Raw genomic sequence first — 27,807 nt, 5'->3', positions numbered from 1 at the left:
GATTGCTTTATACATATCTTACCCACAGAATACAATCTGTTGTAAATAATGATACCGCCTCGTCGCCATTAACAGTCCAACAGGCCCGCTTATATTCTCCTTGTATATTAATGATCTTCCACAACAACTCCAGTATTCGCATATACATATGTATGCTGACGACGTCCAGATTTATCATAATTGTACAACTCAATCATTATCTGAAGGCATTACTCAGCTTAATAGTGATATGAATAAAATATATAACTGGGCATTAACCAATAAACTACACCTAAACCCCGATAAATCTAAATGTATTATCATATTCAGGAAACCAATAAACCTCCAAAATCATCCAAATATTATAATTGGAAGCCAAGAAATTGAGACCGTCGACAAAGCAAAGAACCTGGGGGTAACTTTCAATAATCGCCTTACTTGGAGCGATCATATTGTCAACACAACTGGTAAAGTTTATGGGATGCTGCGCAGTCTTTACAAAACACATTACTTTACACCGGCTCATATTCGAACTCTTCTCGCAAAGACTTATTTGATGCCCACGCTGCTTTATGGATGTGAGTTATTTGCCAGTTGTGATTATGAAAGCGAAACTAGATTACAAGTAGCATATAATGCCGTGGTCAGATATGTCTACGGAATCAAGAGATTTGAAAGTTGCTCAGCATATTCGAAAACATTATATGGAGTATCTTTCCCTAACTTGCTAAAAATAAGAGCATTAATCTTTCTACACCGCATAATTGATACAAAGGAGCCCGAATACCTATATAACAAACTAATGTTTGGCAGATCAGAGAGAGGTATTTTACTTACACCTATTCGATGTACATACTTATTCTCGAAATGGAATTTCTTTATAAATACAGTTCGACTTTGGAACTTGCTACCTCATTCAATTCAAAACATGGGCAACTCAATAGCATTCAAAAACTCTCTTTTCAATTATTTTAAATGCAGATAAAAATTCTATTTATCTTTCTTTGTCTTTACGTAAATTCATAAATCATTGTGGAAAATTACTAAATATTAAATTAATTATGTAACTACTTTTGTGTACGCTAAGAATATTGTCAATACAATGTCACATACCTAATTTAAGATTTTTACATCTTGTAGTATGTGAAAACATCTTCAATAAATAAAATAAATAAAAATAAATTAAAAATAAAATGGCACTGTGTTACAAAAGTTGACCAGAAAAAATTCAAGACCGATAAAGTCCATATTCTATGTCTCGTAGAAATATTACGATGTCCATAGTTATGACCAATTCGTTACTCCCTTCGCAAGTTATGGTGTGCAAAATTTAGCGAAACATTTTGAACTTTTGTGGGGGAGGTACCCGAAGGAGTGGTCCGATAGGGCCCGTCATCGAGCTTAAACTAAGTTTGGATAAAATATTACGATTTGTCGAGTGCACCAAGCTGCCAGATAGACAGACGGACAGAAGGACGGACATGGCTAAATCGCCTCCAAACTGTCTGAAACACATTTCGTCCAAGCATACTTTCGATGAGGCACATTTTGCCCTATGAAAGTGTTTATACCCTCGTTACCACAAATGCTGAGGGTTAAAAAAACTTAATATACCCTCCATACCATAGTGGAATGTATAAAAATGTTTGGTATCGAATATTCTTAAGGTAAGGTCACATTAGGCAAATATTTGCTCCAGCGACAGGTAGAATGCGCTTACTGAGAGCAAGTGAGCATACATTTCAATGCATTATTTACTCTCACTTGCTCTCAGTAAGCACACACTTCCTGTCGTCGGAGCAACTATTTTTGCCTAATGTGACTACCTTTAGAAAACAGACCATTATATTTTGAGCAGCGGAACGTATGCGCAACTCTTTGCTGAAATTATTGTTTTCATACGCTGCCACCGTGGTGCAATGGTATGCACGCCCGCCTTGCACGCAGAAGGTCAGTGGTTCGATTCCCCGGCCAGGCAACATCAAACATTTTTCAACGGTGGCAAAATACCCCTCAGTAATGTTGGCGACATTTCCTGAGTATTTCAGCCTTGAAAAACTTCTCTACAAGTGGTGTCTTAAGGCACGCCGTTCGGACTCGGCGATAAACAGTAGGTCCCATATCATTGAGCTTAATATGAATCGGGGTGCACTCATTGATATGAGAGAAGTCTCCCTTGTCCCGTATGGGATGTTGTGGAACAATGTTTTTTTATACGCTCCAAGGTTCCACCAAACCAACATTATTTTCTTAAACAAATGTTATTAAACAATTGCCTACAAGTAATTTTATGTAGATTAGAAAAAATGTTTTACAAACAGAAGATAGGGTATTTCATCAATTGGTAATTTGGGGCAATACTTCCATTTGCACTTCATTGTTAATATTAGACGTAAGATACTTGGGTATATATTTGTGACTTATTTTTATTACATATCCAATTAAACATTCAAATTAAAATTTCTTCAAGGAAACCACATGTAAATTTCCATGAGTATCTCATGTTAGTCCACTTCCATTTCTCCCTTGCTCCCTCTTAACAAGTAACATTAATAATTGCTACTGGTAGCTGAAATCGTCAAAATGTCAACAACACTAATTGAAACTTCATTTCATATACATCTTTGTTTCTGTTTTTGTTGTACGCGAGTTTTTTTGCGAAACACTGTTACAAGTAGCAGGGAAAATTAAATTAATTAACTTGAGAAGCATGCAGCGCACAGAGACCACACGTACCAAGTAAGCAACCAACCAGCCGCCAAGCAAACAGCTTGTAACTGGGTGACATGACGACTTCAATCTGAAGTCGTTATGTTGGGGTTCTTTTCTTTTTTGGATTTCTTCTTTCAGGCATTTTTAATGAACGTGTTACTCTCTCTCCATCTTGGCCAGACCACTCTTACAATTCTGGTCAATTGAGACGACATGAAAATTCGTCGTCCAAACAAAAGAAAATTAATTTGTTCATATTTCAATGTGCTGTTTTTGTTTCGTTCTTTTTTCTCCTTATGAAAGTGTTTTCATTGGATATTGCAAAAAGGAGAGGGCGTCTTGTTCAGGGGGCATAAACATGTAATTGGAACTTTCATTAATAATTTGTTGGGAACAATTTGTATTGTTATTTGATAGTCATCGTGAAACAGTTGGGTAAAATGTCTCGAAATTAATTAAGGGGTTGCCATTGTTCATTTCGCAGTCGACAGGAAATGAATGACTGAGCATTAAATAAAAGCTCTTCTTATCGAAACTACAAATCACTGTTTATCCTCGATCGAAAATAAATGAACATATCTTCTTATTTTTCGGGCTTATTGGGTACATAAAAAGCGAAGTACTAAAACCATCAAAATACGTAAAAAGTTTTGACCAAACCTGTTACTTCATTCTAGAGTTATCGTGCATGGATGGATATCGCTAAATTGGCATCGAACTGTCGGATGCGGATTTGGTTTTGGCATATCTAGTAAAACCATTACTTTGAAGAACATTTTTGATTGTAGAAAGAGAATACACCCTCTGCAGCCATAAGGCTGAAGGTATAAATATCTTATGTTACTTTCGTCTTTAGCAAATCATTCTTCCATAAATTATTGTGTTCATTTTAAAATATGCCTTCATTTCATTGAGCGTCTCAAAGCTTGTTACTGCCGTAATATTATTTTTCATTTTTCCGTTGTAATGCTGATGATGTTATAACGAATAAATGTAACATTCACTTAATGTGATGAATCTCAAGTATAATTATGTTATACACGTCAAATCTAAAATGCCCATGGAGGAGAAGAAAAAAAAACAGAAGCGACGAAAAAATCTTCACCAAATCCTTTTAATCCACAATGTGCATAGAAGAGATAAAGAAGGAGAGAACTGCACGTTTCACTTTTCATTTAATTTTGCTAAAAAGGCCGTCATCCATGATTTGCAGTAGGTTGGTGGAATTTCTGTACATCATCTATCATTTATGGCGAGATATGGGAGATGGAAAATGGTGCATTTCTGATGTAATTAATATGAATGTAATCTAAAAACGCTTAAAATAATATAAATTTATAGAACTTAATTTATTTCGATGGGTGACGTAGGGGATGGAAGATACCAAGGAACGGTCCTGACCGGTTTTAACATGGCAAAGCCCAGGATTTATCTTGGGCCCTCTTTCATCTGAAGTGGACACTGACCTCCCAGTAGTGTCTAATGGGGAACTGCCTTTAACACCCGTTAAAGGTAGTGAGTTAACATGTGCCGCACGTTCACCCACAAGAACGTTAAAAACTTGGGTTTGGGCGTCGGGTTAGTAACCCTCCCCTAGAAAAAACAGCCTACTATAAAAAAACGAAAGAAAAGATAAACAAACCCCTCTAAAATTGATGAACCCCGCAAACGTTTTAAGGACCATGATCTGCGAATCTGCACCTAGAATGTTCGCACTCATTATAGAGAAAGTGCAGTCTTCGCATTGGCAGACCTACTTGAAAAGTACAAGGCATACAGGAAATACGATGGATTGGGAAACGCGTAACAACAGCACCTAAAGGTTACTCACTGTATTATAGCTGCCATGACGTAAAGCATGAGTTTGGTTGCGGATTCGTAGTTAGTCGGAGGCTAAAACATCTGGCATCCAGCTTCACCCCAGTGAATGAAGGACTTGCTGCAATTCGAATAAAAGCTAAATTCTTCAACATCAGCTTTATTTGAAGAATAAATTTGAAGAAATCAGCCACTAAAGAAAAGTACGAACAGACCAAAGATATATTTTACGAGCGCTTAGAAGAAACTTATGACCATTGCCCTGCCCATGACATTAAAATCATTCTAGTCGATTTTAATGCCAAAATTGGAAAGGAGAATATCTTTGGCCCAACAAGTCGGGTAATTCAGTCTCCACAGAGAAACATCTGACAATGGTATGAGGCTCATAGACTTTGCAGCTGCAAAAAACATGGTAGTTAGCAGTACCAGATTTAATCATCTCGATATTTATAAGGACACCTGACTGTCTTTAGATCAAAGAACAAGTAATCAAATTGATCATGTTGTGATAGATGGACGATATTCATCGAGCGTGTTGAATGTACGATCGTTTCGAGGCGCAAACATTGATTCGGACCACTACCTTGTTGCAGCAATGGTACGCTCCCGGTTAAACGTAGCAAAAAAAGTACAAACAGACACAACACGAAAGTTAGAAATCGGTAAGCTGCAATCACAACAGATAGCCACAGCATAGTCCACTCAACTAGCCAAATTGCTTAATCAAAGCACTCCTCATCCCGATAACATATCAGCGCAATGGCAAAGCATTGCCCACTCCATGCAAATAGCCGCAAGATCCATACTTGGATATCAGAGACCTCCACCAAGGAATCCATGGTATGATAAGGAGTGTCGTGCTGCCACCGAAGAGAAAAATGCGGCATATAGGGCTACTTTACAATCCGTAGGTACGCGTAGTGCACGAGAGAGATACAGGGAGAAAAGGAGAGAGGAGAAACGTCTTTTCCGCAGGAAAAAGAGAGAGACGGAAAAGCGGGAGTGTGAACAATTCGAGATGTACAGGAGCCAGAATGAAGTTCGAAAATTCTACCAAAGAGTGAAACATCAAACATATGGCTTTGGTACAGGCACATCCTCCTGTAGAGACCAGCAAGGTAATCTGGTAACAGATACAGATAACGTGCTCATGATATGGAAGGAACATTTTTCCAAACTGTTGGTATTCAATAGTAGCGAAGTCGACGAAGATACCACAGATCTAATCCCAGAGGATGGTATAGAATGTATACCACCCGGCAAAGATGAGGTAAAAACAGCAATAAACCGGCTGAAGAATAATAAAGCAGCAGGAGCTGATGGCTTGCCAGCCGAGCTGTTTAAAACCGGAGGCGACGCGCTGGTAAGGTGTATGCATCAGCTAGTTAGCACCATCTGGCAGGAAGAATGCGTACCCGACGATTGGAACCTGAGCATCCTGTGTCCCGTCCACAAGAAAGGAGATAAGACCATATGCTCCAACTATAGGTGCATAAGTCTTCTCTCTATTGCCTATAAGATAGTGTCAGGGATATTGTGCGAACGACTAAAGCCCATGGTCAACGAAATAATTGGACCATACCAATGCGGCTTTAGACCTGGCAAGTCCACCATTAGCCAGATATTTACCCTGCGGCAAATCCTGGAGAAGATGCAGATGGACACCTACCACCTTTTTGTCGATTATAAAGCAGCCTTCGACAGCCCGCTACGTTCAAAGTTATTCTAAGCAATGTCTGAATTTGGTATCCCCGCAAATCTCATTCGGCTTTGTAAAATGACTCTAACTGACACACGATCTTCAGTTAAAATAGGAAAGAACCTCTCCGAAGAGTTTTGTACCAATAGAGGTTTTAGGCAAGGAGACAGCCTTTCGTGTGATCTCTTCAACAGCCTGCTAGAAAAGGTTATACGAGAGGCAAACGTCAAAAGAAGTGGCACAATCTACACCAATATCCACATGTTACTTGCTTATGCTGATGATATAGACATTATGGGACGATCAGTAAAAGAAGTAACCGATACCTTTATGAACGTCGAAGGAGAATCTGCTAAAGTGGGTCTGGCGGTAAACGGCGAGAAGACTAAGCTGCTGGTGTCGACGCGCAATGCATCCATTGAGATCGGACCAACTGTTGAAGTTGGTTCCTATAATTTTGAGGTAGTAAACGATTTCGTATACCTCGGCACCGCTGTAAACACAACAAACGACATCAGTTGTGAAATAAACAAGTAAAAAAAGTATCAGTCGGCTTGGCCGACAGAGATATACCCTCAGCCTGTGTATATTGAAACAATTGTTTCCCATAAAACGTAGGTATTTAGAGGGTTTTATAATTTTTAACGCATGAACCGACAAATATTTTGATTAGATTAAAGAGCAGAAGTTTTGCGGGGGAATTACTTAAAAGAATGGATCGACATTGACCATTATGGAAGTCGATCTCCAGCCACTACATACGTTGCCATAGGGGGGTTTTACTCCCTTTGGGCTGTCTGCTTAAGAAGTGTGGTTTTGCCCCTGAAAAAACTTTTACCATCATAATTGAGGCAGCGAATGCAAGTTGCTTCAACAAAAATAAAAGTGATCCGATAGCAGGTCTTAAAGTGAACTTATCCGAAATTTTGTTTGGGAGGTACTGGATCAAGTGGACAAATATAGTCCATATTCGGACCTGATCTATATATCGTAGATATATTAAGATTTGTTAAGTATGGACCAATTCTGCCACTTCCTTCAAAAGTTACCGTACGAATAATTTTTTCGAACATTTTTGAAATTTTGTGGGGGAGGTATCTGAAGGAGTGGACCGATATGGCTTATCTTCGAACTTAAACTATGTTTGGACAAAATATTACTAAGGTCAAAATTTGGACCCAATCAGCAGATCCGTTGGAGAGTTATCTTGCGCTCCAACCACCCCACACGGTGTCATAGGGGTTTTGTGAAACTTTCAAGCTATTTTCTCAGGAAGTTTGGACTTGCCCCTGCTGAAACTTGTACCGTCGTATGGGGGGCAGTGAATACAAGTTGCTAAAACAAAAACGAAAGCGATTCGAGAGCAGGTCCTAAACTGAACTTATCCGAAATGTTGTGTGGGAGGTACCCGAAGGAGTAGACCTATTGAGTCCATATTGGAACCTCATCTAAGTCTGGTACATATTTGACGATGAGCAAAGTATGAACCAAGTCGGTTACCCCCTTAAAGAGTTATCGTGCGCACAAATTTTCCGAACTTTTTCGAACTTTTGTGGGGGAGGTACCGGAAGGAGTGGACCGATATAGCCCATCTTCGAACTTAAACTAAGTTTGGGCAAAATATTACGAAAGCCAAAATTTGAACCGAATCGGTTCATCGGTTCGAGAGTTATCATGCGCTCCAGCCAGCAGGACAGACAGACAGACAGACAGACGGACGGACATGGCTAGATCGACTCCAAATTGTCTGAAACACATTTCGTCCAAACATACTTGGGGTCTAAAACCATTATTTCGATGAGGCACATTTTCATCGTATCAATGTGTATATACCCTCCTTAGCCTAAAGGCTGAGGGTATAAAAAAGAATTGTATTGGCCAACAGATGCTACTTTGGCTTAAGTAAGCAGTTTAAAAACAAAGCCACAACTTGTCAAACAAAAATAACGCTTTACAAAACACTGATACTACCCGTGCTGATGTATGGTTCCTAAGCCTGGGTACTTGCGCATGCAGATAAGGCAGTGCTTGGCGTGTTTGAGAGAAAAATTCTTCGAAAGATCTACGGGCCGATTTGCGTTGACGGTGAACAACGACATCAGTATAGATAAACGTATCGAGATGCAATGATTGCGTTGGCTAGGCCATATAATAACAATGAGAGATGATGAACCCGCTAAAAGGGCGTATAAATTCGAGCCACATGGCGGTGCACGCAGAATTGGCAGGCCGAAGAATATATGGCGCAAACAAGTGGGTGTAGAGATGACAAGACGCGGTATTCCAAAAAGCGAAGCACGAAACAGAGAGAATTGGAGATCTTTTCTTAGTTCTTAGTCTATGGAACAAATGTTCTGTAATGGGCAAGCTAAGTAAGTAAGTAATTTATTTCGATATTTTACTCTTTCACGTCGTTACTTGTATTTCTATGAAGTATGCGTAGAGTAACATTTTTATAATGTAATTCAGATGTATTTTCTACAACTACAATTAAATATTTTTTTTAAGATAACCACCATAGGTTCTCAAAACAAAAAATGATTTCAGCATGAGCCAGAGTCCGAGTTTACTCAGAAATCCCCATATGTATTTCGATAAATTTTCCAAAAACTCTGTAAATCTTCCTTCGAAGCTGTGTGCTTTTAGTTTGTTACTATGTCGATGAGAAGTTCTCAGGTTTGTCGATTTGAGGTCAGGTTTGTCGATTTAGCTGTATGTATGAATATCATCCATTAAACTTGTATTTAAAACAATACTTAATGAGTCTGCTTTAGTCAATGGAGCTCCAATATTTATCATTATCTATAATTTCTCTCTTCCTACTCATTTCCCCTTTGTAGTTTTAATTTATCTCCCACTGTGTCTGCAGTATGTAACAATAGATATATGCGAATTTCGACTTTGGCCCGTTACAAGAAATAAATGAACATATTTGTAATGTTCGTCGTTCGTTTAATTTTCATTTTAACGTTTTTTGCTCATTTACCGAACACCAAAAAAATACAGAGCAACAAAACGTTACGAAATGAAATGAAAGAAACGCGATCCGGTTTCTTTGCCAAAATTGCTTTTTGCGGAAATTGAAATGTTTCTCGTCGTCGTTCGTTACTTGTTTTTTTTTGTTAATTTTTTTGGCGAATGGTTTCTTTTGTTTTAAAATCCCAAAATAAATGGCGACAAAAGGAACACAAGAAGACATTTATGTTTGCTGGTAGTTGTTGGTGATGTTGTTGTTGTTGGTAACTGGTACTTTTGTTATTTGTGGTGATGTGGTGGAAACAATGGTGATGGTGTAATATGAGTACAGCATACATCTACTACGCTGGCGACGGCAAACAACATTTTTGTATTGTTTCCGTTTTGGTGGGTTTTATTTGCATTTGCTGCTGTGCGGCCCGCTACGCCCTGCTCCCCATCCAAGTCAATTGCATGCCGCAATCACAGCTATTTCTCTGCTACATTGCCACAGATTCATTTTCAATTTTTCGGAATATGTATGACGGCGACAAAAGAATGTCAACGACAACCATGGTGATGACAATACTGATGCTGACGCTGAAGTGCAGTACCGGGCCGGGCAGGCGAAGGAGTTCAGGGTGTTCTTAAGTAAACAGCCAAATATGTAACCACAGAAATAGAAACAAACTAAGACAAACAAACGAACACACACACATATATATTTACATATATGTATGTATAAACAAGCTGAAATCAAAACTATTTCACTTCCGTCTTTGTTTTGGCCTTTGTGACTATTTTTCTGCTGTTTGTTTTCATTCCACAGCCCAAGAGTTTTGTAATAAGAATCATAAAATATTTGTAACATTTTAGTTTTGTATGGACCACATATTCAAATTGCCAAATGTTCATTTATTTGGTGGGAACGAATAAGTGACATCACCATCTAAATACTTGTCTTTGTGATATGGGAAAATTTAGAGAAAAGCAGCAAATAAAGTGTGGTTTCGTTTGTTTGCCTTGTGTCAAAGGAAAAATGATTTCCATTTAAGGAAAATTGGAAATTAAAGTGATTTTTCTTATAGGTTTGAAAGATTTATGTAATGAAAATAATGTAACGTAAAAAATCATGAAAAGAAAAAAAAAAAATAAAATAAAATAAAACGAAATAAAATAAAATACAAATAAAATAAAAAACTCTGAAAGGGGATTTAGTCTTAATGTAAAACCGAGAAAAATCGATTTGTTGGGTGGTTCGGAGGGGGTTGTTCGGAGGCTGCATGTTCGGAATAGGGGTGGTTCGGAGGTTGGAAGTTCGAAATGGGGTGGTTCGCAAGGTGAAAGTTCTGAGGACGATGGTTCTTAGGGTGGAACTGCGGAGAGGTGAAGTTCGGAGGGTGGAAGTTCGGAAAAATTAATTCGATCCCTATAATTTCTTGTCATCAGCGTGTTTTTCGAACAAAATCTCCCGTCGTAACGTTTTAAAAACTTTACTTGTTTTAACAATGTACATTGGCAAAGAAAACGTTTACCCCGCAAATTTTAGGCAAACTTATCAAAATTTGGTCGGCAAAAACAAAATGCAAAGTTTCCTGTGGAACGAAAGAGCACATTATTTTGGAAAATCTTAGCAAAATATAGTTTGCGTTTGTGGAACAGAGAACAAATTTTTTTTGAGAACTTAGCAAACTCAACTTATCTTTAGCAATTTATGACTTATCAAAAATAAGGGTTCTGTGGAACGCAAAAATTTGCAAATTGTCAAAAATATTGCTAAGTTCAAAATGAAAAGTTGATATGTTGTTTAGTGGAATGGGGCCCTGGAGAAATTGTGACTGTAGAACTAGAGATGCCCTAATGTTAATATGTCAGGCGAACAATTGCGTAGCACAGTTTCAAGTTTTGCAGTTAGAACAGAACCTTTGTTGATATTTGGGTGTCTCAACGTAGTATAGGAATAGTTTTCAAGTTTTTGCCATGGTAATGAAGGGCTACGACATGATGGACCTCCATTCCACCACTAAATCAATTGATCAGCTTAGCAAAAATTAAAATCAATATCAGTCCAAAAAATCAACGATGACAATATTTCTGCAACGTCCATGGGCGCTTTCTGCAACGATATTTTTCCAATATTTCCAAAAAAAATTGTTAAAGATAGTGTAGCAAACAATTTCTAGCCGTTCTGGAGTTTCAGTGTTTCTGTTGAGACCGAAAACAGTTTATTCGATAACGAACAGCGACTCTAGTCTTCGATAAACTGGCCTCAGTGGACATTGCTCAGAAAGCACAGAAAGACCGTCCATAGACCGAAGCCTGAGATATACCCTCAACCTGTCTTATTTGAAATACTTATTTCCTAGCAAAATAATGATTTTTCAAAATTTTGGGCGTATGAACCGAAAAAAACATGGATTTGATTAAAATTCAAAAGTTTTGCGATTGAGGTACTTATTAGGATGGACCGACATAGTCCGTTTTGGAAATGGGTCTTATTTTGGGAATAATTCCTCTCGCGCCCACCTGCCATTTTAGGTGGTCACCATATAATTTAGAGATTTTGGCCCATTAATTAGGAAACACGTATTTGCCTACGAAAAACATAATATCGCTGTAAGCAAAGCCACTAGAAGTGCATTCGGAAAAAAGTTTCCAAAGGATCCTCGAACAGGTCTTTAACCGCACAAAAATGTTGAACATTTGAATACAAACTAAGCTTGGACAAAGTATTTCGAGATCAAAAGTTTGGGCCAAATCGGTTGCTCCGTTTACGATATATCGCTCGTACCATTTTAGCAAATATGTATTTTCGAACTTTTGTAGGGGAGTTACCGGATGAAGTGGACCTATAAGCACCACCTTCGAATTTCATCGAATTTTAGGGGAGTTTTACAGCTCACTCAAAAATTTGTACCAACGTAATAGGCTTTGAACGCAACATGTTGCAAGAAAAATCAAAACGATTCGAGAGGAGGTCTTAAACTGCACTTTTCCAAAATTTTGTGTGGGAGGTACCTGAAGGAGTAGACATATATAGTCTATATTATAACCGGATATATGTCTCGTAGAAATATTACGATGTACGAAGTATTGACCAAATCGGTTTATGCTTTCGAGAGTATTCGTGCGCACCATTTTAGCGAAAAGTGTTGAACTTTTGTGGGGGAGGTAACCTAAGAAGTAAACCGATATGGCCCATCTTAGAACTTGTTTTAATTTTGCGCCAAATATTACGTCTGCCAAATTTTGGACAGAATCGGTTTATCTGTTTGAGAGTTATCATGCGCATCATCCACTACACATGATGCCATATCGGGTTTTTACAGCTTTCGGGCCATTTTCTCAGGAAGGACGGACTTGCCCTTGAAAAAGCTGTACCGTCGTAATGGGGGCGGCAAATACAAGTCGTTAAGACAAAAGTCAGAGCGATTCGAGAGCAGGTCCAAACTGAACTTTTGCGAAATTTTGTGTGGGAGGTACACGAAGGAGTGGACCGATTGAGTCCATATTGGAACATCATCTATGCCTGGTAGAAATTTCACGATGTTGCCCAGTATGGACAAAATCGGTTACTCCCTTCAAGAGTTATGGTGAGCACAAATTTTCTCAACACTTTTTTGAACTTTTGTGGGGGAGATATCGGAAGGAGTGGACCATGATAACCCATCTTCGAACTTAAACTAAGTTTGGACAAATTTTGAACGAAATCGTTTAATCCGTTCGAGAGTTGTCGTGCGCACCAGCCAGCTAGTCGGACAGACGGACGGACATGGCTAAATCAATGAGGCACATTTTGCATGTTAAGGCTATACAAATATCCGAAAACCCTTTGGTACTCTATCCTACATTCTATAAGTGATCCCTATTTCAAATTTCAGAACTCTAGCTCTACCGTTTCACCAAATACAAATGGTAGTTCGAATTTTCAAAACCCAGCCTTTTCTGACACCTTCGGTCCAAAATTTCAAGATTCTAGCTCCACCCGTTGAGTCGGGGCGTTGATTACACTGATCAACAGGACTTTTGTTTCAATTATTTTTTTTCGTTTCTAACTGAAATTGGCGAGTTATTTTCAAATCCGGTCTCGGGTTTCTCCATCAGCTCTTGTTCTTGAGATATAGCTCAAAATCGCTTTTTACGAGTTTTACCCAAAATTTCGTTATTTTAGGATACAAAAAAATATTTTTTGTGGGTTTTTCGACCCTAATATATCAAGAAGATATTGTAAGCTCGATACAAAAAGATTTTGAAATAATTATGATGAATATATGTATATCAAAAAAATATAGAAAATATACGACGGACCTTGTAAAAATTGCATGTTTTGAGTGTTTTTAGCTATATTTACGTCACCGATGGAAGTCATAGAATCCTTATATGGCATACCGGATATGCTTAGGATGTCTACTATATAGTCCAGTATTCAAATATATAATATAAAGTTCATAGCGCCCATGATTCAGTCATAACCTAGAAATAATAGCCTTCGCCCCTAAAAAGCAAAAACTTAAAAAAAAAAAATTTTTTTTGAAACATTAAACTTTTTAATTTTGTTGAGCAGTGTTATTATTCAGTCAGTCAGTGAGTCATCATAACTTAAATCTTTAATAAGTATATATCAAGAGTTTAGTAAAATGTTCTCTTAAGATCCTCGTTTTTTTCCTGTTACTCGGGAGTATAGGTCTTCCACAAAGCATCGATTAGTTGCCTTTGTCTTTTCATCTTCCCATATAGCCTTTAGGCTAGAATATATATGTATACACTTTGATACGAAAAATGTCTGTCTGGCTTGTGCGCACGATAACTCTCGAACAGTCCAACCGATTCGAACCAAACTTTGGGTATCGTAATATTTTGACCAAGCTTAGTTTAAGTTCGAAGATGCGCCATATCGGTCCACTCTAAAATGGTCTGAACGATAACTCTCGAAGGGAGCAATCGATTTGGTCAAAACTTTGCACATCGTATTATTCCTTCCAGATATAGATCTGGTTGGAATATGTCCATATCTGTCCACTCCTTCGGGTACCTCCCACACAAAATTCGGATTAAGTGAAGTTTAAGTGCTCCTCTCGGATGGTTTTGCAATTTTTTTCAGTAAGTTTTTCTTGCGGCTCCCTTTATGACGGTACAATTTTATTTTTGCGGAAGTCTATACTTTCTGAGATATTGGCCTAAAAGCTCCAAGAAACCCTGACGGCACCAACCAAAATGGCAAATCCGCAAGATAATCCTCGCAGGGAATTTCTGATTGGTGCAGGCTTTGCACATCGTATTATTTCATCCAGTCCAGTATGGGATTGAAATATAGACTATATCGGTCCACTCCTTCGGGTACCTCCCACACAAAATTCGGATAAAATGAAGTTTAGGAACTCCTCTCGCATCGTTTTGACTCTTTCAGTAGATTGTTGGAGCGGCCTCATTTACAATGGTACATTTTGTTCCGGAGTAAGTCAATACTTCCTAAGATAATGGCCCAAAAGCTTCAAAACGCTGTCGGATATTGCGCAAGATAACTCTGAACTTTTTCAAAAATTTCTTTCAAACATACTTTAAAATAATTTAATATTTTGATTCCTTTATGAGGAAGTTTGGTTGCCAAAAATTTTTGGTATATGTCAATAATTTGGTATAAGCCCACGTTACGGTACTTACAGATTTTAAAACAAACTCGTGATATAAAATCAATATATTTTATATACGGCATAATTATTGTGTTTGGTTTGGTTTTGTTGTTTTTTTCTTGGTCATTGGCTGAGGGTATTTCTCCGTCAGCACAGCTTACTGATACGTACTTACTTGTTTGTCTTAGTTCTTGGATTATTATTCGTAACAGGTGTTTCTTTGTCGACCTCGATTTCTTGATCCTAGGGGATTTCATTCAAGGGCCATATTGCTTATGCAACGAACATGTTTTTGAGGTGTGGTCAATGTGCTTTTTATGCATTCCTGGTTAGTTAAATAAATTATGGTGTTTTGCCTGAAGCATTTGTTTATGAATTCCTGTAGCTTTTGCGTGATAGTGTTATACCATCCACCTTCTGACATTTAGGTCCACCACTTCTGTTATTGTCTTTTTTTCTTTTTTTGTACAGCCATATGCTTAGGATTTCTATCTATCGGCAAAGCCTTGTGATTTTCTTTTACTTGTTTAATTGTAATTATATGTCATTTCTACTTGCCTAGTTTATGATATAATTATCTCAGAAATTAGTCCATCACAAATTTGACAACTAAAAATTCCATTGGCCACCTTATTTTATTTGGAACTTTTGTATCTATACTTCAAGTTTATATTGATTTTTTACGAATTTATTTATTTTTGGGTTTGTTTTTCCTTTTTAAATAATACCTTTTCCCGCAATAAGGGATTCCGTTAACATTTCACAAAACCATTGTTTACTCCGAATTTGTGAAAAACTCCAATTTCTAATACTTCACAAAAGGCTTCCTATGAACTTCAAGGGATTTTCCTGCTTAGAATACATTGATGTTTATTTTATTTCCAATCCTATTTTAAAAACAACTGATATTTTATATTGCTTGTTTATAGAAACACATTGCCCTTTATTCGCAAAGTTTCAATTCTAATCCTGTTCACGTTTACACTACTTTCAATAAACTCCTTGAACAAAAAGAATCCATTTTACTAGGTAAGTAAATAAAATAAAAACTCTTCTTCACTTTTGTGTTGTGTTCTCCAACTCCCAATATTTAGTGACCATAAGTAAGCATGTTGTTGCTTCTGCTGGTGGGTGTTACCAGTTACTAAAAACGTAGCAAGTTAACAATTTGTTAACTGTTTTTTGCGAGTATTTATCCACTAACATTTGATGGAGGATTTGCTGTTTTGTTGGTTGAAAGGAGAAGTAAAAAGGCGTGTTGTTAAAAGACTTCCGAACATGCTTGCTTAAATAGCCTTCCCCTGCCACCTGTTATGCCACCATTGAAATTGTTTAGTTATTTTGTGGAATTTGCTTTTCTTTCGTTTGGAATTTTTCTACTTGCCTTCCTTGTTACCCCCAAATTTCCCCTCAAAAGAAGAATCTTTATAGTGGAATTTTATAAAAGTGTTTTTTTTTTCGGTAACTGTTTTGTGTTTAACCAGAAGACAAATTGTTACCATATTTCGTAACGGTCAAGTTACTGAAATATGTGGCCAATGCTAAAGGCTATTTATTTTCATTCATCCAATCATCCCTTTACTCTTCAATGTGAAGATTGTTTGGGTTTCCGTTTCGCCTTCTTTTGGTTTGTTGTTGCTATTATTGTTGTTGTTTTGATGAGGAAATAAGAAGTTGTTTCCATTAACCAAAGGAAAGAAGTTTATTTAACCAACAGAACATGATATTGAAATATAAATGACTATTTATAATATCCGAAAAATGTGTTTTGATTGTTTCTCTTTCTCTTTGGGAAGTCTTATGAGGAAGTGGGGGCTATAAAGATGGCGATATATTTTTCCGTTTACAGTGTACATTTGTGCTATAATTGAATATTATGGGATGCGAAGACTTTCTTTTGGTTTTGTTTCTGTTTTTTACGTCCAAACACCTTGACCATTACTTGAAGTAGTTTGAAGGTTATAGGCTTATATCGGGACTATACCTAAATGTGGTAATTCCTTGACTTCCCCATTATTAAGCCCAATTTTTGCCATTATTGATTATATACTAATATTTAGAATATTTTGGATTTTCTATTATTTCCATTAACATTATTCATCTATGTCTTACTATAAAGGCCATTAAACTTGTTCTCCTATTCTAAATACCTGTACCTATATGTCTTACCCTAACTTCCATGCATTCAAACCAAATTTTATGACTTTATTATATTAGTCCCTCTTCCATATTTATTAAATAAAGTTTAATAAACAAATTGATTATGCCTTCTTGTTTTTGTTATTCACTTAGGTTAATAGCCCGAGGGAAAACCGATAGGAGAGTAAACAACTCCTTCAATAACCCTAAATAAATGTACTGAAATTGAATACTCTTTGCCGACCCCAAGTCTCAGTGGCGGTCATAAACTTCAATATCAAAGTATCACGATTGCGTCGGTTATCGTTTGCATAGCCCCCAAGGAGTTTTGTTTTGGATTTTGATTTGATGTACACTTTTGTGTTGCAAAGATTTTCAAAACGAAGAGGAAGGAAAACAAAGATAAATTTACGTTTAATTTGTCAATAAAAACTTACCAATTTTAACCAAATATTTGTTATCAGCAATTGATTCTTTTCATCCTGAAAAGAAAAAAAATGAGAAAAAATATTAAAATTCAATTTCTTCATGTTCCGGTTCGCTAGAAAGGGAATTGTGGTTAAAGAAATAAATCGTTTGCCATAAATTTAATTTAATAGCCGAAAAAAGTTTTCTTGCAACAATTTTTTAAATTTATTTTCAATTAAAGTGTTTCCTTATTCTGTATATGAAAACTTGTGTGTGTGAGAGTGCGTGTGGGAAATCGCATTGGATTGAGCACAGCTTTACTGAGAGTTTCTCAAGTTTGACTAACAATTCCAGTTGTTTGTTTCTGTTTTAAGGTTTCTAAATTTATTGCTTCGAAACTTTGTTTCACATGAGTCCCGGACCAAATAAATTGCAACATTTATACATGTCTGCGTCTGTGGTGGCTATGAGAAATCATTCTGCATTGCAATTGTGTGCTTGTGGATTTTTGCATCCTTTAATGGGAAATGTATTATGATCTCGGAGTAAATTAAAATAATAATAATGATCAAAAATATTCTTTAAAAAATAATGATAAAAAATATTCTTTAAAAAATAATGATAAAAAAATATTCTTTAAAAAATCCACGTTTGATGGTGATGATAAAAAATATTCTTTAAAAAATCCACGTTTGATGGTGATGATACAAAATATTCTTTAAAAAATCCACGTTTGATGGTGATGATAAAAAAATATTCTTTAAAAAATCCACGCTTTATGGTGATGATAAAAAAATATTCTTTAAAAAATCCACGTTTGATGGTGATGATAAAAAAATATTCTTTAAAAAATCCACGTTTGATGGTGATGATAAAAAAATATTCTTTAAAAAATCCACGTTTGATGGTGATGATAAAAAAATATTCTTTAAAAAATCCACGTTTGATGGTGATGATAAAAAATATTCTTTAAAAAATCCACGCTTTATGGTGATGATAAAAAAATATTCTTTAAAAAATCCACGTTTGATGGTGAAGATAAAAAATATTCTTTAAAAAATCCTCGTTGATGGTGATGATAAAAAATATTCTTTAAAAAATCCTCGTTGATGGTGATGATAAAAAAATATTCTTTAACAAACCCAAGTTTGATGGTGATGATAAGAAAATATTCTTTAAAAAATCCACGTTTGGTGGTGATGATAAAAAAAATATTCTTTAAAAAATCCACGTTTGGTGGTGATGATAAAACAAATATTCTTTAAAAAATCCACGTTTGGTGGTGATGATAAAAAATATTCTTTAAAAAATTCACGTTTGATGGTGATGATAAAAAATATTCTTTAAAAAATCCACGTTGATGGTGATGATAAAAAAATATTCTTTAAAAAATCCACGTTTGATGGTGATGATAAAAAAATATTCTTTAAAAAATCCACGTTTGATGGTGAAGATAAAAAATATTCTTTAAAAAATCCACGTTGATGGTGATGATAAAAAAATATTCTTTAAAAAATCCACGTTTGATGGTGATGATAAAAAAATATTCTTTAAAAAATCCACGTTTGATGGTGAAGATAAAAAATATTCTTTAAAAAATCCACGTTGATGGTGATGATAAAAAAATATTCTTTAAAAAATCCACGTTGATGGTGATGATAAAAAAATATTCTTTAAAAAATCCACGTTTGGTGTTAATGATAAAAAATATTCTTTAAAAAATCCACGTTTGGTGTTAATGATAAAAAATATTCTTTAAAAAATCCACGTTTGGTGTTAATGATAAAAAATATTCTTTAAAACATCCACGTTTGGTGTTAATGATAAAAAATATTCTTTAAAAAATCCACGTTTGATGGTGACGATAAAAAATATTCTTTAAAAGATCCACTTTTGATGGTGAAAAAATATTCTTTAAAAAATCAACGTTTTTACTCAGATGTTGGGTGAAAAAATTTTATTTATTGTGGTCTGTTGTAGGTTGGAAAAATAAGCACGTTTTGTGGCTTGAAAGATATTCTTTACAAATCAACGTTTTGTGGCGAGTTGTAGGTTGGAAAAATATTCTGTAAAAAATCCACGTTTTGTGCAGTTCTCAAAAAATTATTCTTCATATTCCAACAATTCTTCATATTCCATTCGTTTATTTCTTAAATAGTCTTCTACAATATCAATGTCACGTTCCCTCATTCAATTGAAAATTGTATTATTAATTCCATTGCCTAATGAAAATATAAATCAAAATTTGCTTTCTGTCGTCGATTTATTACTCATTTAGAGATATATTGACATTGAAGTAGGCTTTTAGCACATTCCTATATTTTCTGCATTATTCGTATCTGCCAGTTTTCCACAAACACACACATGCCAGTAGTGTCTGGAACATTTGGCCATAAATTAGACTTTCGATATCTTCGAACAAAATGTTACACGAAAAATGTGGCAGGCAACATAGATGCAGCAAATGTGATGATGAAACAGTGTTTTAAGTAAGTTCAAATTCAAAACGACCCAACTTAAAGATGTTCATTTGCTTTCCCAAATTCCCAGATGCTCATGGGATGAGTTCCCTAACAAATTATTTAGCCCTTAGTGAGAGCACAGAGATCAGAATACTGTTATAATCTGAGTTGAGGCGCCGACGTCACTAGGAAAGCCAACTAACTTTAAAAAATAATCGAAATGTCTACGTTACATAATGTTGGGAAGAGAAATCCATAAAAATATTAAAAAAAAATAATTAATTTGAGTTCCTTGCTTTAATCACTGTGGCCAATGAATCACCAGCGTTCACTTAGCAGTTGTGAAATTTTGCTATGAATCTCACGTAGCTTTCAACCTACAAATTGTGGTGATGGTGGTGGTCGATGGTTGTATGCAGATGTATCCAGAGAAAATGATATTTTCCACTTCAGTAGGAATGGCTTTGGTTGTCTATTGGTTGTTGCAGCTCATGATTTGTGTTGTGCAGTTCATATATGTATGTATTTGTGAAATTTGTTATTAGATACGAGGGAATAAGAAAAAGTTATATAAGTTGAATATTATATTAAAAAAAGTCATGTTAAGAGCATTTATTTTGCTGCAATTTTTAAGAGATTGTTAAGAGACTTAATTTCTTTACAAAAATATTCTTTAAAAAAATCCACGTTAAAAGCCTTATTGTTGCTTCAAAAATTATCTTAAAAAAACACGTTTAGAGCCTTATTGTTGCTTCACAAATTGTCTTAAAAAATCCACGTTTAAAGTATTAATGTTGTTTCAAAAATATCTATAAAATATCCACGTTTAGAGCCTTAGTGTTGTTTCAAGATTTTTCTTTAAAAAATCCACCTTTATTTTGTTTAAAAAATATTAGTGTTGTTTCAAGATTTTTCTTTAAAAAATCCACCTTTATTTTGTTTAAAAAATATTCTTTAAAGAATCCACGTTAAGAGCCTTAATTTTGTTTAAAAAATATTCTTTAAAGAATCCACGTTAAGAGCCTTAATTTTGTTTAAAAAATATTCTTTCAAGAATCCACGTTAAGAGCCTTAATTTTGTTTAAAAAATATTCTTTAAAGAAACCACGTTAAGAGCCTTAATTTTGTTTAAAAAATATTCTTTAAAGAATCCACGTTAAGAGCCTTAATTTTGTTTAAAAAATATTCTTTAAAGAAACCACGTTAAGAGCCTTAATTTTGTTTAAAAAATATTCTTTAAAGAATCCACGTTAAGAGCCTTAAACTTGTTTAAAAAATATTCTTTAAAGAATCCACGTTAAGAGCCTTACTTTTGTTTAAAAAATATTCTTTAAAGAATCCACGTTACGAGCCTTAATTTTGTTTAAAAAATATTCTTTAAAGAATCCACGTTAAGAGCCTTAATTTTGTTTAAAAAATATTCTTCAAAGAATCCACGTTACGAGCCTTAATTTTGTTTAAAAAATATTCTTTAAAGAATCCACGTTAAGAGCCTTAATTTTGCTCCAAAAGTATTTACTAAAAAATCCACGTTAAGAGCCTTAATTTTGTTTAAAAAATGTTCTTTAAAGAATCCACGTTAAGAGCCTTAACTTCGTTTAAAAAATATTCATTAAAAAATCCACGTTAAGAGCCTTAATTTTGTTTAAAAAATATTCTTTAAAGAATCCACGTTAAGAGCCTTATTTTTGCTCCAAAAGTATTTACTAAAAAATCCACGTTAAGAGCCTTAATTTTGTTTAAAAAATATTCATTAAAAAATCCACGTTAAGAGCCTTAATTTTGTTTAAAAAATATTCTTTAAAGAATCCACGTTAAGAGCCTTATTTTTGCTCCAAAAGTATTTACTAAAAAATCCACGTTAAGAGCCTTAATTTTGTTTAAAAAATATTCTTTAAAGAATCCACGTTAAGAGCCTTAGGTTTGCTCTAAAAGTATTTACTAAAAAATCCACGTTAGGAGCCTTATTTTTGCTCCAAAAGTATTTACTAAAGAATCCACATTAAGAGCCTTAATTTTGGTTAAAAAAATGTTCTTTAAAAAATCCACGTTAAGAGGCTTAATTTTGTTTAAAAAATATTCTTTAAAGAATCCACGTTAAGAGCCTTAATTTTGTTTAAAAAATATTCTTTAAAGAATCCACGTTAAGAGCCTTAATTTTGTTTAAAAAATATTCTTTAAAGAATCCACGTTAAGAGCCTTAATTTTGTGTAAAAATATTCTTTAAAGAATCCACTTTAAGAGCCTTAATTTTGTCTAAAAAATATTCTTTAAAGAATCCACGTTAAGAGCCTTAATTTTGTTTAAAAAATATTCTATAAAGAAACCACGTTAAGAGCCTTAATTTTGTTTAAAAAATATTCTTTAAAGAATCCACGTTAAAAGCCTTAATTTTGTTTAAGAAATATTCTTTAAAGAATCCACGTTAAAAGCCTTAATTTTGTTTAAGAAATATTCTTTAAAGAATCAACGTTAAGAGCCTTAATTTTGTTTAAAAAATATTCTTTAAAGAATCCACGTTAAAAGCCTTAATTTTGTCTAAAAAATATTCTTTAAAGAATCCACGTTAAGAGCCTTAATTTCGTTTAAAAAATATTCTTTAAAAATCCACGTTAAGATCCTTATTTTTGCTCCAAAATTATTTACTAAAAAATCAACGTTAAGAGCCTTAATTTTGTTTAAAAAATATTTATTAAAAAATCCACTTTAAGAGCCCTCATTTTGGTACAATATATTTTTTAAAAAGTCTACGTTAAGAGCCTTAATTTTTTGTTATAAAAATATTCTTTAAAAAATTTAAGAGCCCTAATTTCGCTTCAAAAATATGTAAAAAATTCCACGTTAAGAGCCTTATTTGGCATCAAAAATTTTATTAAGAGCCCTAATTTTGCTTCAAAAATATTCTTTAAAAAACCTAAGCTAAGAGCCTTAATTTAGCTTCAAAAAATTTTTGTAGGCTTGTTATTCACCCAAAAATATTATCTTCGCTTCTTCCTGTTGTTGCCGTTAATTTTCCTATAAACATTTATAAACTTTGCAACCATACCTCGCATACATATCCGTATATCACTAAATGTGTCATTCATATATGCTTTATTTTAGACACATTTGTGACTACATCATTATTTTTCATGGTCCTTTTAGAAGAAAATTACATTTTTGTTGAGTGCTACGTGTCCATATTTAGACAATCAAAGAATTCCAGCATTGCTGTAGATATATGTATCTCCTCTTCATGTTTATCTCTCTCGCCATCCTTTATTCAATGTCCTGGTTTATTTTGTGTGCAAAAAAAATCGAAACAAAAAATGTCCATTTATTTGTAACGGCTGGCCTGGACATATGAGTGGGCACGTGTGTGTGTGTTCAATACGTGCTGCATAATGCGGATTTGTGGTGAAATTATGTCAGGCAAATGTAAAAATGTGTTATGCCAATCAATCAAATAATAAATCACATCAAAAATCTAATGACGGCGAGTTAGACAACATAGACAAAATACGTTTGTATGGCATGTAGATATGTGTTTACGCATATGTGCAAATATTTGTGTATCTTCTTTTTGGATTATAGTAAAAAAGACGCATAAGAAGAAGGCGAATTCTAGCAAATCGCTTTGAAACTCCATACAATTTCTGCCAAAGACCATAAATATTGTTTTCCTTGAAAATTTTATGGATTTCTTAATGCGTGCGCTCACACAAAATCCCTTTGGCTTATCTATGACGTCTGATAAAGGATAACATGAAAAACTGTCATTTTTTGGGAGAGGGCGTATGGGCGATCATCGCATGTGAATGATTACACATAACAATACCATCAACACTCCCCAAAATAAATTGAATGTGAAATTGAAGATGTCTGGAGCTGCATAAAAGATTCGTATGTAAATCGTCTTGTCTAAGAACTGTCATTGATATGTGGTGTTATTCTTTATGTGTAAAATATGCAAATTTTGGTTGTATGATGCATGTGTTTATGCTCTGGGGAGGGATATAGACTGAAATGACATGTGTTTGAAGAATCATCTGATGGAGATTATACGCATGATAAACTAGAAGACGTGTGTAGGAGGTTTTTTAAAGAAAATGGATTTAAAAATATATATTTACGGGGAACTACCACTTATATATGTAATTATGGCTTTTTTGGAAGACTTTTTGAAAAGGTCTCATAGCATTATTTGTTGATTATAGTTATATGTACATACATACATACATATATAATTAGAAAACTACTTCTTATAAAATGAATCCAAATGGAAATAATAAAAATTAAAAAGATATAAACTAGTGACGTATCAATCGTTTTACCGACTGCTTTATACCCTCTGCCCATTACAGGGAAAAGTAAATAATGAGGGATAATCCTAGAGAGACCGTTTTTCGAACTACGAATAAGAAAGGCTTTATTAACTTATATTTAAATGAATTTTGGGTTTTAATATTACCGACTTTTGTTGGTTACAGGTCATATTTCTGAAATACAGGTCATATTTTGATAGTTTATAATAGAGATGACGTAGGGGATTAAAGGTACCAAGTAACGATCCTGACCGGCTTTAACATGGCAAAGTATAGGATTTATCTTGGTCCCTCTCTCATCTCAAGTGGACACTGACCTCCCCGTAGTGTCACCTGAGGTACTTGCCTTTAACACTCGTTAATGGTAGTGAGCTAAAATGTCCATCCATTAGAACGTTAAAAACTAGAAAAAAGCAGCCTACTATGAAAAAACGAAAGAAAAGAAAAACAAGTAAAAAGTCGTTAAGTTCGGCCGGGCCGAACTTTTTATACCCTCCACCATAAAATAGTCTTAATTAAAATGGAATAATTAGGGTCCTTTCACAATTTTAGGTGGAACAACTTTTCGAAAATGGATAGAAGCCTTCTGCCTCCCACTATTGCTTAAATTACACTGTGAACACAAATGTTGGGGCAGAGATAATTCCTTTTGGAGATGAAAGCCATTGGTGTGTGTATATTAAAACATTAGGACAGATGCGCCGTGAGCCGAACTTCCGTGTTATGGCGTGATGAGTTTTCGCAAGAGACCCTGTAAGCCATCACGAATTAGCATTATATCTTTGTTTGTTGTTTTTGTAGAGCACTTAAGCAACAGTGAACAAATATATAACGCTAATTCCTGATGGCCCACAGGGTCTCTAACAAAAATTTCATCACGCCATAAAACTGTAGCTAAAATGCTCAAAATACCGAAAATCGGGAGGTACCGTTATATGGGGCTATACCAAAACATGGACCTATGTTGACGATGTTTGGTGGAGATGTTTCATGACCACTGAGAATCTCAAATGGCAAATTACAGCTAGTTCGGTTAAAAATTGTAGCTAAAATTCTCAAAATACCGAAAATCGGGAGGTACCGATATATGGGGGTTATACCAAAACATGGGCCTATGTTGACGATGTTTCGGGGATATGTTTTATGACCACTGAGAACCTCAAATGTCAATTTACAGCTAGTTCGGTTAAAAATTGTAACTAAAATGCTCAAAATACCGAAAATTGGGAGGTACCGTTATATGGGGGCTATACCAAAACATGGACCTATGTTGACGATGTTTGGTGGAGATGTTTCATGACCACTGAGAACCTTAAATAGCAAATTACAGCTAGTTCGGTTAAATATTGTAACTAAAATGCTCAAAATACGGAATATCGGGAGGTACGGTTATAAGGGGCCATACCAAAACATGGACCTATGTTGACGATGTTTGGTGGAGATGTTTCATGACCACTGAGAACCTCAAATGTCAAATTGCAGATAGTTCGGTTACAAATTGTGGCTAAAATTCTCAAAATACCGAAAATCGAGAGGTACCGTTATATGGGGGCTATACCAAAACATGGACCTATGTTGACGATGTTTGGTGGAGATATTTCATGACCACTGAGAATCTCAAATGTCAAATTGCAGATAGTTCGGTTACAAATTGTGGCTAAAATTCTAAAAATACCGAAAATCCGGAGGTACCGTTATATGAGGACTATACCAAAACATGGACCTATGTTGACAATGTTTCGTGGAGATATTTCATGACCACTGAGAACCTCAAATGTCAAATTGCAGATAGTTCGGTTAAAAATTGTGGCTAAAATTCTCAAAATACCGAAAATCGGGAGGTGCCGTTATATGGGGACTATACCAAAACATGGACCTATGCCCATATCCTTTGGGATATAAATTTGTTGATCACTAGGAACCCTAAGTGCCAAATTATAGCTAATTCGGTCTGCAAATATGGTGAAGAACGTCAAAATACCTCAAATCCGGAGGTACCGTTATATAGGGGCTATACCAAAGAGTGGACCGATATAGCCCATCTTCGAACTTGACCTGCCCATGGAAAAAAGACCCTCGGGTGCAAAATTTCAGCACTCTATCTCAATTATTGCGGACGCTATAGTGATTACAACAGACGGACAGACGGACAGACAGACGGACAGACGGACATGGCTAGATCGTCTTAGAATTTTATCCTGATCAAGAATATATATACTTTATAGGGTCGCAAATGATTAGTTCGATGTGTTACAAACGGAATGACAAACTTAATATACCCTCCATACTATGGTGGAGGGTATAAAAATATTGAAGTATCACTCATTTTACCGACTGCTTTATACCTTCTGTCCATTACAGTGAAAAGTAAATAATGGGGGATAGTCCTAGAGAGACCGTTTTTCAATTTACGGATAGGAAAGGCTTTGTTATCTTATGTTTAAATTAAAATTTGGGTTTAAATATTACCGACTTTTGTTGCTAACCCTAAAAGAAGTTACATAGTTCTGAAATACAGGTCATATTCTGATAGTTTATAATAGGAAGTCCTTTTCTTGGTACATGTGGACTTCCCTAAAAAATTAATTACACCATTTTAGATCAGAGCCCCCAAGGTTTACAGCATAAAAAATAATAAAATTTATGAACGATCCGGAAAATTGTAGGTACTGTTTCAATTAGGTCCCCAACGGCTGTTGTCTGGAAAATGTCAAAACTGTACGCAAAAAGGCATCGAGCTACATTGCGATGAAATTTGTTAATAGTGGACTGATTTGGACCATTTTCGAACATGATCTTAGATTGGCTGAAATATTACAATATGCAAAATTTGGACCAGACTAGAAGTATGTACTTGTTCTGTCTGCTGCAAAAAAGTCAACACGGCAGGACAGCAGGCCCTGGATTATTAATGACAATTTGAAATGAAAAATATTTTCTTTATACAGTTTTTCATTTGACATTTTTTGCTTTATAAAAGTTTTCATCTCAACTTTTCATAGAACAAGAATTGAGCCCTAGGCCTTAAACTCTATTTTTGCTCGAAGAAAAAATAAGCCTAAATGCTGAGGGTATATAGGAGGGTAACACCAGAAAACTCTCGGAGACTTTACTTTAAACTGCACATAATTTCAGGAATTTGGAATTTTTGTGTGAGACGTCTAAAACATCAAACAGCGGCAAGCGTGAGTGGTAGCTGTAGCGTTTTTGGGAAATTTTGGGGCCATTATCTCGAGACGTATAGCCTTCGGGCCTTTAAGGAAGTTGTTGCCGATGAAATAGTCATTCCAATCAGTGGCATTTGCTCTGAAACTCGGTTTTTCCAAATTATCTAGACATGAATCCGATAAAAACAGAACTTGCACTCTTCAATCGGAAAAGAAAAATTGTCGATTTTCCCCTTGCTCTTGCAAAGTGAAGTTAAGTTTTCCTCTGAAAGCCAAGTACTTTGGATTAGTTATTAATAAACAAGAAAAGGGGGCACAGAAATACTGAGGAACGGTCTATAAAAGGCTTAATTGTACTTTTTTCCTGAAGGAACTCCATAAGTAAACGCTGAGAAAACGATACCCTCCGCGACTGGGGCATTTAGACATTCTACAAGTTGTCGGTTATCAGGTCAGTTTAAAAGTTAGTTATTATATACATCGCACTAGTCCTTATCATCAATTTAGCAATGGGCCCATTAGTAGAGCTGG

The 27,807-nt window shown here is 35.1% G+C and overlaps 1 protein-coding gene across 2 annotated transcripts in view; it reads right to left on the bottom strand.

The window, feature by feature from the left end:
• Positions 1 to 27,807, bottom strand: part of nAChRalpha7 (nicotinic Acetylcholine Receptor alpha7) — a 460,381-nt gene that overhangs the window by 320,350 nt on the left and 112,224 nt on the right. For both annotated transcript variants that reach the window (XM_073977639.1, XM_073977640.1), the window contains exon 2: positions 17,373 to 17,417. In XM_073977639.1, coding sequence (XP_073833740.1) covers positions 17,373 to 17,417 — 45 coding nt within the window. The remainder of the gene's footprint in view (positions 1 to 17,372; positions 17,418 to 27,807) is intronic.

Source organism: Musca autumnalis, unplaced genomic scaffold (genome assembly GCF_047663935.1).
Source record: "Musca autumnalis isolate F117 unplaced genomic scaffold, ASM4766393v1 scaffold_3, whole genome shotgun sequence".
NCBI classification, from domain to species: Eukaryota; Metazoa; Arthropoda; class Insecta; order Diptera; family Muscidae; genus Musca; species Musca autumnalis.
The sequence above is the reverse complement of the archived record's forward strand: the minus strand, read 5'-3'. Positions and strand labels throughout refer to the sequence as shown.